This window comes from Mustela erminea, chromosome 17 (genome assembly GCF_009829155.1).
Source record: "Mustela erminea isolate mMusErm1 chromosome 17, mMusErm1.Pri, whole genome shotgun sequence".
NCBI classification, from domain to species: domain Eukaryota; kingdom Metazoa; phylum Chordata; class Mammalia; order Carnivora; family Mustelidae; genus Mustela; species Mustela erminea.
This window is the reverse complement of record NC_045630.1, coordinates 61961553-61973674: the sequence shown is the minus strand read 5'-3', so window position 1 is coordinate 61973674 and position 12122 is coordinate 61961553. Positions and strand designations below refer to the sequence as shown.

The 12122-nt window shown below is 51.7% G+C and overlaps 1 protein-coding gene across 1 annotated transcript in view; it reads right to left on the bottom strand.

Annotated features, from left to right (window-relative positions):
• LMX1A (LIM homeobox transcription factor 1 alpha) overlaps nucleotides 1-12122 on the bottom strand; it is a 156073-nt gene that overhangs the window by 143030 nt on the left and 921 nt on the right. The window contains exons 2-3 of the mRNA XM_032318966.1: nucleotides 11732-11829; nucleotides 9286-9472 (exon numbers count right to left, since the gene is read on the bottom strand). Coding sequence (XP_032174857.1) covers nucleotides 9286-9472; nucleotides 11732-11807 — 263 coding nt within the window. The 5' untranslated portion in view covers nucleotides 11808-11829. The remainder of the gene's footprint in view (nucleotides 1-9285; nucleotides 9473-11731; nucleotides 11830-12122) is intronic.

Here is a 12122-nt window from a genome sequence, read left to right as displayed (position 1 = left end):
ATCTCTTCATAGTAGGACATGTGTTTCCGGTAATGGAGGGAGCTATGCAGTGCTCAAACCAGCCATACCTACCTGTCCAACCCCTTCCATCTACGGACATGGATTTTTGAAATGGAAGACACCAACCAAGAACAGAACCCAGCTGTTATGCATAGACAAACAGGAAAGCACCCCACGAAGCGGTATTTGCATTCTATCCAAAATAATCTCCCATTCTAGGACCTCAGATTCTACTGTAAGGTAGTCATTCCTTTTTGACTGAACGCCCTTCAAGTTAAAAAGTCTCTTTGAAAGAACGCCACATTCTCATGTACATCACAAGGGAATTATTTCATAATATCCTGTCCAATTTGATAGATAGCTAAGACCAGGCTCCAGCCTGTACCCAAGATAATATGAAATTCACAAGATGGGTTCAGAGTACAAGATAAGCGAGAAGACAAGACTGAGCTGAGAGCTTGACAATGGGGTTATATAACTAATACTCTAGATTAATGCACGGATCCCAGGTGCATAGAGCCCCAAGGGAAACAGAGGCACCGGGACCAAGGAACACTTCTACCAAAAATGCAAGGGAGGGTCTTCTGGGATGTTCTTCCTCTTTGGGCTTCCAAAATATACCTCATGGCACTGCCACCTGGTTTTCGTCTCTGGTCTCTGAGGAGCTGTGCCTGTATCTCTGTGAAGATGGCGGCCATCACTGTCTGTGGAAGACAGGCACAAAGGAATCTGTGCTACAATGTAGGAGGGGCGGAGACAGGGGTGAGGGGAACCAGCAGCAGGGGAGGAAGCTCTCGATGGTTATGTTAAAAAGGATTTGTTCCACTGTCAAAACCAGAAAGCTCTCCCCAAGAGCCAGCTTTAGGGAAGGAAGCCTGAAATGATGGAGAGGAGGCGGGTGTATTAAGGAGGCGCCTTGGAAAAGAGGCTAAAGTGAATGGGGTGGGGGGGAGCAGTGTGGGGACAAAGGCAGGTACTGCTGCAAAAACCCACTTCTGAGCTGTGATGGTCCACCACTGCCTGAGGGAAGAACAGATACCGGGCTCTGGTGTTTCTGCTGGGTCCCGGAAAGAGGGCTCCCATTCTCCAGGACAAGGACAGTCCTTTAAATCCAGGCCACTGGAGCCTTCATCCATCCCCGTTCTCCCCAGGGACTGCAAAAGAGCCCAGAGGCCACCAAGCTCCTGAAAACCATACAAGCCACATCTTCACAACCCAACTGCCCATTCCCTGCTCTGGGCCCCACTTTACCCCCCAAAGACAACAACTTACTTCTCCAGCATGGAGCCAGGAGCCCCAGGCCAATCTGGCATCGGCTCCTACTTAGGTTCAGGCTACTGGAGTGCTCGAACAAAGACATATTTGGACCCTCCTGCAGAGAGAGAGGGGACTGTTTCTGGGCCCAGAGGGAGCTGCCTTAATCTGCTGCCCAGTGAATGACAACAATGTTAAGAATGAAAATATGGTTTGGGGGGGATCATCCCCAGGAGCCCAACATTTTGGTATTTAAAGGAACTTTAATGAGCTTAAGAGGCTAATCTGGAGTTCAGGAGGGGGTGTTTTGTTTTGTTTTGTTTTCAAAAATCCTTTTAAAGGTTCCTTGAGGCTCTATAGGAAGGGGGCACCAGTACGGTGAGTCAAGGCAGGGGCCCTGGTGTAGCTGAGGCGGCCTGGACGGAACCGGAACCGGTGAGAGGAAGCGGCCAGAAAGACCCCTCCCCACTGCAGCCATAGAACCCCCGTGCTCCAGAGATGAAGGAGGGAGGGTTCGTCCTGCCCTGTCCTGCCCGGAGAAGGGCCACGTCCAGGGAAGCAGCAAGAAGTTGAGAATGAATGGGGTATTCACATCCCATCAGGATCCCAGTCGGGTTTTTCACCAAATAACTCCTTCCGGTTTACTGGGGACAGCATCAGACTCAGGGGCTTCTCTGACACCCCCCCCAAAAAAACATCCATCTAGAGTGGCAGGACATAAGGTGGCATCCACAGAGGTACCCAGCACACTGAGAAGACATGCCGGTGTCCCTGGACGGTCACCCAAAGAGCAAGGGTCGGGATCGCGTAAACCCGAGGGGTGTGCCCCTTGCCAGCGACTGAACTGAGCCGTAACTGGGGGGCCATGGGACAAGGCTCCGACCAGCGCATCCAGAAGACTAATTAGTTTCCTAGTTTCCTCCACGTAAGCAAATCAAAAGAGGACTCAGGGTCCACAAGGATGGCCTGGGGGGAAAAATGAGGCAGCTGATGAGATGGTATTTAAGTAAGATCTGATGCTGGCGAGAGTCAAGTTACTAGAATTCCACAGGGCATAGGGGAGTGAGGGGGAGGGAGGGGGAGGCAGAACGGGCCCGGGCCAGATGTGAGCCCCAGATAGAGCATGTGGTCCACTCCCAGCAAGGCGAGACGCTGAAGGTATCTGTTATACGCCCAGAGATTAACTGGGCCTGTCAGGCACGGTAGGCCGACCGGCCATGGCCAGACCTCCACCAGGGCTGGTCCGTTACGGGACACTAATGATCAAACACCAGTCTGATAGGGTGAGGCGACCTGGGAGTCAGAACGGCCGGACATCTGCACTGTTGTCTAAAACCGGGACGCCCAAACTGGAAGCTGGCAAGGCTGGGGGACACCAGACTCCTCCATGGAGTTTCAGGCCCTTTTGTATTTTTTGTTGCTGTGACATTATGGCACACGAACGGGGAACCTGGCAAAGGCTTCCTTCCATTCTGGCTAATCCCAACCTGGCGGCCGGTGACAGGCCCCACTGAGGACTCAGCTGCCTCAGTTCCCCGGTGGAGAAGAACAGCCCAGAGGCAGGCTTCAAAGGTCCTTTTTTTTTTTTTTTTTTTTTTTTTTGACTACCCAGCTGGGGCTATCTGTGATGGGACCAGGTCTACACACAAGGTGAGAAACCACCGAGGCCAGCAGTTTCGTTCCTTCCCCAAAGTCTTTGCTAATGCTGCGGTGTTTCTGCCACATTCCAGTCCGATCTGCCATATAATGCCAAAAGAAACGTAATCCCCATCCTAAGTCTCATTTTATTTATTTTCAGTAGTGTGAAAACAAACATGTAGCAAGAAGACAGTGTTTACACCTCCTTTTTACCCGGTACAGCTCTAATCCTACTGCTAATTAATACCAGGGCCCGTAGCAATTTTATTAATTTCGTCTTGGTTAAAAATATAGAGACAGATAATTGGGCTTGACTAAAATAACAATTTGACATTTGGAAGGTGTTGCCTTCGTTTCAGGAAGGCGGGTGGCCGTGTAGCATCGAAAACATGACAAAGAGGCCCAAAGCTGCCACTGACACTGGTCAGCAATGACATAACTAGTTCTAATTGCGATAAACGGACTAAAACATCCCACGTCTTGCTAACCAAGAACTACGGAGACAATGGAAATCCCCAGCTGGTCTTCCTGTAGGTTCCAGTAAAACAGAGCACACAGGAGAGAAGGGCCTGGAGTCCCCTGTCCCCTAATATTATTTCCTTCAGAAACCTTTCTTCACTTTGCCCCTAAAATCACCAACTTTCCCACAGCAAAGCTACACAGGGGCTGGTAACAATACTGTCCCACAGGTCACTAAGGGACTTCCAGAAAAACACAATGTTCCTAGGGGGCAGCCTTAGGCCTGCTGGAAAGAGGACAGGGCCCTCCAGGACAGGGACCCTGCTGTTCTGTGCAGAGGCTGAGAGAGGCACACCCCACACCCTGGGGTCCCCCAGACTTCCAGATCTCAGCCCACAAATGGCTTACCAAGAACTCCCCTCTGAAGATGGGAAAGGACATTGAAAAATCCACATCAGAAAGATGTTAAAAAAAAAAAAAATTGAAAAGCCCTCAAATAGGGCTAAAGGTTCACAGTTATGGCAGAAATTATTTTTAAACCTTTCCAAGTGGTTGCACATTCCGCCCCTGCCCCATCATCGTTCATTCCCTGATGTTGTACAACGGTGTTTCACACTCAAGTGAGCAGGATTCAATATGGGTTATTTTGAACATGATGGGATTCAACAATGACGTGCTGTACGGGCGTTGACTCGAAGGGGCTTTACTAAATTTCTGATAATATAACGAGTATTTTAAATCCTTGCCTCTAGTCTTGCTCCGAAATGCTATGACCCACAATTTCTCCCACCGTCAAGAATAATGAGCTGATAATTTAGGAAACGGAGTTGTTCTCCTGAGAGGAAGACTACCCGCTCAGGACCTCCAAACAACTTTGTTTCCAGAATTAGAAAGCAGTGGCGACAGAGGCCTCCGTAAGACCGGTAACGGCATTTGGGCGAACACAAAAGTTATAAACAAGAAAAAATGAAACCGAAAGGCAGGACAAACGAGCTTTGAGAAGAGCTCCTGTCACGGAAATCTGAAAGCAAAAGCAACGCCTTAGCTAGGGGGTTGACCGAAGTCCCAAGACTCCGTCGTATGTACAACTGGCCTGGATAAAGAAGTTTTTATAATGTGCTCCACTTATGCAAGGATCAAAAGAATCCCACGATGTTCGTACACAATTCCCAGAATACTATTAATATCTACTCGGGCTGTCTAATTTTATTTCAAGAGTTTAAGTCTTAGATTCCAATGAAGTCCTACCCAGGGACCAATCCATATAAAAAGAGAAAACACCTCTGAGCAAGGACTGTTTCCAATCACCCTCCAAGTAAAAAAAGAGATTACTCGGCCTGTACCAACACCCAGCCACGGCCCGTGGACCGGGCTGATCCTTAGCTAAACCCCCCTGCAATCTAATGCAGACATCAATTTATTACCTAGCTGTGTTTGAGTTTTATATTCCTTACATTTTATTATGCCAGGAGTGGGGCCAACAGAAGATAAAATACAGCAAAAATCTACAACCGCCTCTGTAATTTCATCTGTGGGCTCCCTTCTAGGAGTAACTGCATACCCAGTTTTGATCTGCGAGTAACGTCACAGTAATAAAACCAAACTAATTCTTCTCCCTACACACACATATACACGCACACACGCATACACACACATCCTACGCTACCTTGATAAAAATGCAGAATTAGTCCCATCACTGGTCCTAAGAGAGATCATTACCCAGGCCATTTTCTCGGAAGGGCTGCCCGCCAATCAGCAGGGTGAAGGCAAGACAGAGAAAGTTCTGAATGTGCTACCCGCTTTGCCCCCGTTTTAGTCCCTGTCTTTGGAAAATTGGTCTGCTCCAAGAGAAAGGGGAGAAAACACGGACCGGCGGCCCTCTGAGGCAAGGTCTCCCAAGGCCTGGGATCTGCCGACATGTGGGGAGTTGCGATGTTATGAGAACAGCCCCGATGACAGCAGCGCTATTCCACTCTGCCCCTAGGATGTCCAGAACAATCTAAGGGACCGTGATAAACTTCGTATGTGAGAGGAGAGAGCCCCGGCTGACGCACCGAGCTGCCAGGCACATGAAAGAAACAATAAAAACTTGATTTCAATGTGGGATCCTTTCCAGAAAGCTTAATTATCTATTGTATTACCACATTCCCATTATACAGCAGCCTTTGCTGTCTCCAGCTGAAGTCCAACTACAGTATTTGTTTGGAACAAATTCAGGGAAAACTCCAAACTACCCAGATCACAGAGGACTCAGTGAAATAGGGAACAACAGTTATATAAATAGAAGCCCCCTGGGCTGGAAAATATCTGGGTCATCTGCTAACTTTCAGGCACGCTGAAAACAGGGGAATCCAGTTTCTAAATACCCATACCTATAGCTCCCTCCTGTTTTAAATCCCTGGGTACAGCTTCAGCAATTCTGGAAACGTATCATCCCACCTAACCAGTGATTTTACTTTGATGACCTGTCACGCTCCAAAAAGATCACCTCCAGCTCTTAATTTCTGCGGACACTCATAAATCACTGTTCGGCGCTCTGGCCTTAAATGCTTATTTGTTTTGGATGATCGGAAGATAAATGGCTCCTAAGGGTGTCATAGTGTATGAGACAAATATTTAACAAAACATCCCAAAGTCTGAAATGAATGGCTGTGTCTCAGATGCCAGTGTCCATTCCATTTTTTTTTAAATTAGACAAATTTGGTGTTTGACACCAAGGAGGTGTCACCACTAGCTGATAGAGTAGGATTTGGACTGTTTAGCTGGTCACCTGACACCGGGGACAGGCAGCTAATAATTCAAATGCAAAACCGCCCACAGCCAGAAAAGCACCTACAAATGGCTAAAACAAATACAATGAACTCGCTTTGTTCATACTGCGTTCCTGCCCTTCCCCGAAGACTGCAACTTAGCTGTGTGTTCTTTCATGCCGACTTGTAACTCGGCGAATCAGGAGAGCCAAGCGGGCCTGACCTGCCTCTGTCTTCACCACCGGCTTCCTCATTCACACCCACGCCTCAGTCACCACCTCACCTCCGGCTCTTTTCCTTGGGTGGGCCTCAGACTTTAAAAAGATCCACCCAAAAGGTCAAAATTATTTTTAAATAATCGATTCGTGCAAGAGGGAAAAAAATTGCTCTCTGTGACTGTCTCAAGGTATCAGCAACTGAAAAGGTCCCTCTAGACGACAACGATCCGGTCATTCCCGAGGGGTCCCAGGCGATGCCCATTCCTGCGCTTAGAGGAGGCTGCTGAGAAATCCCTGGTAGCTGGGACAATGCAGAAGGCCTAGGGGCTGGGCGGCAAGCCCCCTGAGGGCAGCTGGGACTCGGTCTCACAGCCTCTCCTCACCCAGCCCCCTCCCTGCCTCGGACAGAGCCGCTTGATGATAACAGCCGCTGAAAGAAGGGATTTGTCTGGAGCCTAATTTTTGAAACAAACAACCACAGCAACCACCATGCATGTCGATGTCCTGAAGATGATCAGATATATTAAAACCCCATTTTGTTGGGAAAAGAATGAGGTTGGGATGGGGAACAGAGGAGAAGCTTTAAAACAAAACAAAACAAAACCCAAAACGGACGGGTTGGGTGCAGACCTGTGCCGACGGGGTGCCATGAGCTAAAAGAGCACAGGCAACTCCATTTTGGACCTGTGTTTCCGAAATAGTTGTTAAAATTAAAATTAAAATCCCTCGTTGTGACAGCAACACCTCCCCGAACAATGCGGCTCACGTTCCTCTCTACAAAACCTTCTCGGTTCTGGCCAACAGCTGGCAAGTTGATCCCTGCAATTTTCCCTCTGCAGAAATAGCTGTGATCACGGAGAACTGACCTCAGTGGGCTCCTAATAAGCAAAAACCCGCGCCAAACCTGGGGGGCTGAGACGGAGGGTCATTGTTGTGTTAAGTACTTTACAACAACTGTTTCTTCCCCTCTTGACACAGCCTGACTTCCTTAAAGAAGATCTGACTGGCCAGACAGCTGTGTTGACCCTTAAGCCTTCTTTGATTCGTGATTTTTTTTTTTTTTTTAACAAACAGAATAGAAATTCACAATCCAAATCCTTTCCTAAGCTCCAATACTTTTGAATTCGCTAGTGTTGTGCCTGAAGGATGTGGACATTTCGGTAATCTATAAGCAGAAAGATAAAGATTGGGTCTACACAATCCCAAAACCTTCAGATGAAAAGCAAAATGGGGAGGGGAGGGAATGCGAGGAGAGACAACCAGAAGCTTTATGCAGAGGTGATAACCTGAAGTTCTGTGGGCAAAATCTGCTTAATGCCCTAAAAATTGCACTTTTCCCTCAGACACTGTGGCAACAAACAGACAACCAAGAACAGATACGGGCATGTCTTCTTTAAAAAATGTTAACCATAATTACCACTTTGCAAAGTGGCCTTGTGTTTTCGTTTCTTTATTCATTTCTGTGTCGCCCAACACTTCCCAAACAGAACATGTATTCCTTTTAGTGCTAAAAATGTGAAGTGATCTTTTCAAAATGCCCGGTACCCCTTCCCCAGGAGGGTTAAAGTCAAGCAGAGGATGGCAAAGCAGCGCCGGGATGCAGAAAAAAATTGTGTGTGTGTGGTCACTGGGTATAAACGCTTTGCCAGTCTTCAGTAAACCTCACAGCCCAGGCAACACTGGAAGGAAGATATTTCTGTTCTCTCTCTGTTGTTGTTGTGGTTACATGGAGAGTTGCACACACCCCTTGTCTGTGTTTTCAATAACGTGATAGGAACAGCTTTTCCTGCGCCCCGCCCGCCCTTGATTATCTTCGCGCACAGTTGTCTCTTATTCACCAGTAACAAATGCCGAATTCTCCTGCGCGGGCACGCGTGTCCACTGGGCCACACACACCAACCCGAGTGTGCAAAAAGCGAGGCCTGCGTTTCAGCCGCTTTTCTCTCCTTCAGTACCATGCACAGCTTTGCGAAGTCAGTGTCCCCATTGACTAGCCGTTTGGAGAGGGAAAAGCAGGTCCCTCTCCATGGACCCACCAAGCAGCTCCGGGCCTGCCTGGCGAGAACCAGGAAATCCCTCTAACTCCCACTCCCGGCTGCGTCCAGGCTTTAGGCATTACAGAAACCTAGGTTCCAAATAATCTACTTTCTTAGATACCTGCCGCCTAGTTCTCCAAACACACCCGCACGGTCAGGTCAGCAGAAGAGAAGTGAATCCCGCGCAAGGCTGCACGACACACCCACGCGGGAATTCGGGGTGGGGGTGGGGAAGTGTGCGATGCAGGAGGGAGGCCTCAGATCGGGCCCCTGCGCCCCAGGGTTTTCTAGAAACGGGACGGGGGTCGCGGACTGAGAGAGAAAAGGCAAACAGGGTGCGCGGAGCTCGGAGGGGCAGCCGCGCCGTTTCTGAGCCCAGTCTATCGCGACGCCGGGGGACAAAGCCGCGCGGCCACCGCGCACAGGGGACGGAAGCCGCGGGAGCAGAAAGCTGGCGGCTCGCTCCGAGCGCCTCCGTGGCGCAGACACGTGGCTGAGACGGAGCGGGAACCCCGCGCGCAGATGTGGGCCACTGGCAGCCCGCGGGGCACCCCAGGGAAGGGGAGAACCGGGACCCAGCCGGCCGGACGGGGTCGAAGCCCTCACACAGGTGTGTCCTCCGGGAAGCGCGCGGTGGGAGTACAGGAGCCCGGGGTGGGGACTGCGCACCGGGGAGCACACGGCGGAGGGAGCCGGCGCTTGCGCCCCTGCGGCCCGGGCGGTGGCAGCGCGCCCCGCACCGGTCTCCCCGGCCCCGGGGGAGGGCAACCCGCAACAACCTGGCGGTGAATCGGCATCGTGCGTTTCTGGGCTAGAGGGTGCCTCCGCGCCTTCCGGAAGCGGATGGGGCTAAAGGAGGACCGAGTCTCCCGCGCTTGCTGGTGCCCGTTTTGGGCTAGGGGGGTGCGCTCCGGCGACGCGATCACTTACTTCTCGTAGTCGTACTTGCAGTAGAGCTTCTTGTCCCGGTAGAAGCAGGTGGTCTCCAGGGGCTCTTTGCAGGAGGCGCACTGCACGCACTGCTCATGCCAGAAGCTGTCGTTGAGCCGCAGCAGAAACCTGTCCGAGATGACCCGTTGACAGCCCTCGCAGACAGACTTGGGGCTCACCGCTCTGCCTACAGCAGCAATAGACGTTCTCGGGTCAATCGCGCCGGCCCAGCATCCCGGCCAAACCCGGCCGGGACTCGCTCCGATCCCTCCCCGCCCGCGGATTTCCCCCGCGCCCCCCACCCTGGGAAGCCCTCCGCTCATCAACCAAACCGAGCTTTAGAGAACAGAGAAGAATCAAACCAGGTGTTGTTTCTAACAAACAGCAACTCTGCGGGAAGGTTTAAATTCTACCGGGGGCGGGGACGGAAATCAGTAACAAGGGGACTTAATTATGGAACCTACCCAGGTATTCGCGCAAACGTGCGCACAACTAGCAAAATCAGACGACAAATAAATCTGCGCTCCGGGATTTATCATGTAAGCCTTAAGTCACTCACTGCGCTTGTCTCTTTTGACTATTAGGAAAACCGTGAGTCTATAAAAAGAATGTGGGGGCACTTGTTTTGTTTTGTTTTTTCTTTTGCTATAACGCGATTCTGTTGTATTTTTGAAGGAAAACTTTGAAATTTTTATTTTTCTCCTAAAAAGTCTCAGACGTACAGAAAAATACCATCTTGCTCCAGGCAAACTCGGTATTGTTCAAAGCAATGCACGCCAAAGTGCTGTACCTTGGCTGGAGTACAAGTTGCGCGTGGGTTTACACGTTTAATATTATGTGTATATATGTATGTAGACATATACATAATTAAGAAGCATCAAAATAAGCGGGGTAAAAAAGGAAAGAAGCGGGGCGCCGAGATGCGGCGGGAGTTCCCGGAATCCCGCATGCTCAGCTACCGCGCGTTCGAGCAACACCCACCCCAAACCCACTCCACGCAAACAGGGAATGCTCTCTACCTTACCCCTTGGACTTTGTCTGTTTTGCTCCTTTATTTTGCTGGCGGAGAGGATGCCCTTTAGGATGTGGGAATGCTTGGCCGCCTTTGTCGGCACATTTCACAGCTATTTAAAGAAGGCCTTGTCCCCTGATAACAATACTCTTGCGCGTGGTGTCCCAAAGGGCCTGATCCTTCCCCACTTCCTTGCGACACTCCTGTCGCTTTTTCCCTTGGGGGATCCTGTCACCAGCTCCTGAGTGGGGCCAGTCGCCTTGAGGCACACAGGGAGGGCTAAGAAAAGTAGCGAGATAGTTCTTAATAGTAAGATTCTCTGTTCTGCCCTGTCTCGGCGTTCAGGGCCAGGACCCGGGCATTGGGAGTCGCCCGGAGCCGCGCGGAGCTCACACTGCGGGCCGCGACGCCTGCCGTAGCCTCAGGGTCGCGTGCGCTCCGTGCCAGGGCAATGTCTGCTCTGGCCCCCCGCGCTCTTCCGACGCTGCACGGAGTCGAGAAGTTTCCCAAATAGGGGTTGAAAGGGGGGAACGCAGTGCGCGTGATTTCGTTTCATCTGGGGAGCAGGGGGGAATTCCTCTCCGGCTATGGTTTCTCCAGCCAGACTGTCTCATCGCCTTCACCCCACTCTAGCGGTTCCGAGGCAAGAAGTTTAAATGACAAAACGAAAATCTCCCCCGCTAAAATATGAAAGCACCCGCTGCCCACAATTTAAAAGCACCAAAGTATTCGGGGTGGCAGGTGGGGTTGAGAATCCTCAGATGAGATGATGATCCTCATCACCTCAGATGAGCGAGCCCCGCGCGTGTGGACACCCTTTCGAGGCCCTTGGCTAGCGGCTCCTCCGTGGTCGCTGCAAAGGGATTGGGGAGGCTGAGGGGAACCCGCCGGCCTCGAAGTCCCGCTCCAGTTAATTAAAACGGAAGCGAGGGCCCTGCGGTGCGGGCTAATCCCCGCGCTGCGCTGCCCACCGGCCCGGAAAAGCCCTTCGGCCGTGCCCGAGGCTGAGATTGGACCTGGAGTTGGTGGGGACGAGGAGCCGCTTCGAACTTGGGCGCCTTTAGGTTTCCTATGCTCGCCCCTAGGCCGCCGAGAAGCCGGCGGCATTTACGAGATGTCGATCAGCTCCGTGATTAAAAATCCAGCCCCGAGTATTTTTAATCACTTGCCACTCAGACCCCGCGAGCAATCTCGCCCGCCCCTCGCGGCTTTGGGGAATTCGGTGCCCCGGCGCGTGAGACCTGGGGCGGCTTGTCGGCTCGGGGTAGGAAGGACCCACGGGGACTGACGGACAGACGGAGCTTGGGCTCAAACCGAGTGCAGTAGGCAGGGCGCTGGCTCCCTTACTGCCGAACGGGTCCCGGTGGGCTGGGCTGCAGAAGTGGGGTCTGCTGGAAGGAGGGTGCGCCTGGGGCGCACGGCCTGAACACTTACCCAGCAGCGAGGAAAAGGACGCCGAAGTCTCGATGGCGCTCTGGAAGTTCTCCTCCATCTTCAGGCCGTCCAGCATGTTGGGACCGGGCCGGGAGGACCTGCAGAGGGAGAGGAAGCGATGCTTCTGGGGTCCGTGCCCTCTGGGACCGGGAGCCCGCAGCCGCCACACTCCTGGGAAAGGACGGAGGGAGTGTCCAGGGTCACTAGAATGAGCCGGGAGGGGAGAGTCCAGCCAAGAGAAACGTGGGGTGGGAGGAGAGAGAGGAGCCACCGCGAACTGCTCTGACTGATCTGATTTCACTTGAAGTCAACGCGTTTTGTACTCAGACCTCCGCCCCCTAACTGCGCTTCTCCTTCTCTTGCCCCCCCCCACCCCCGGCCACACACACCC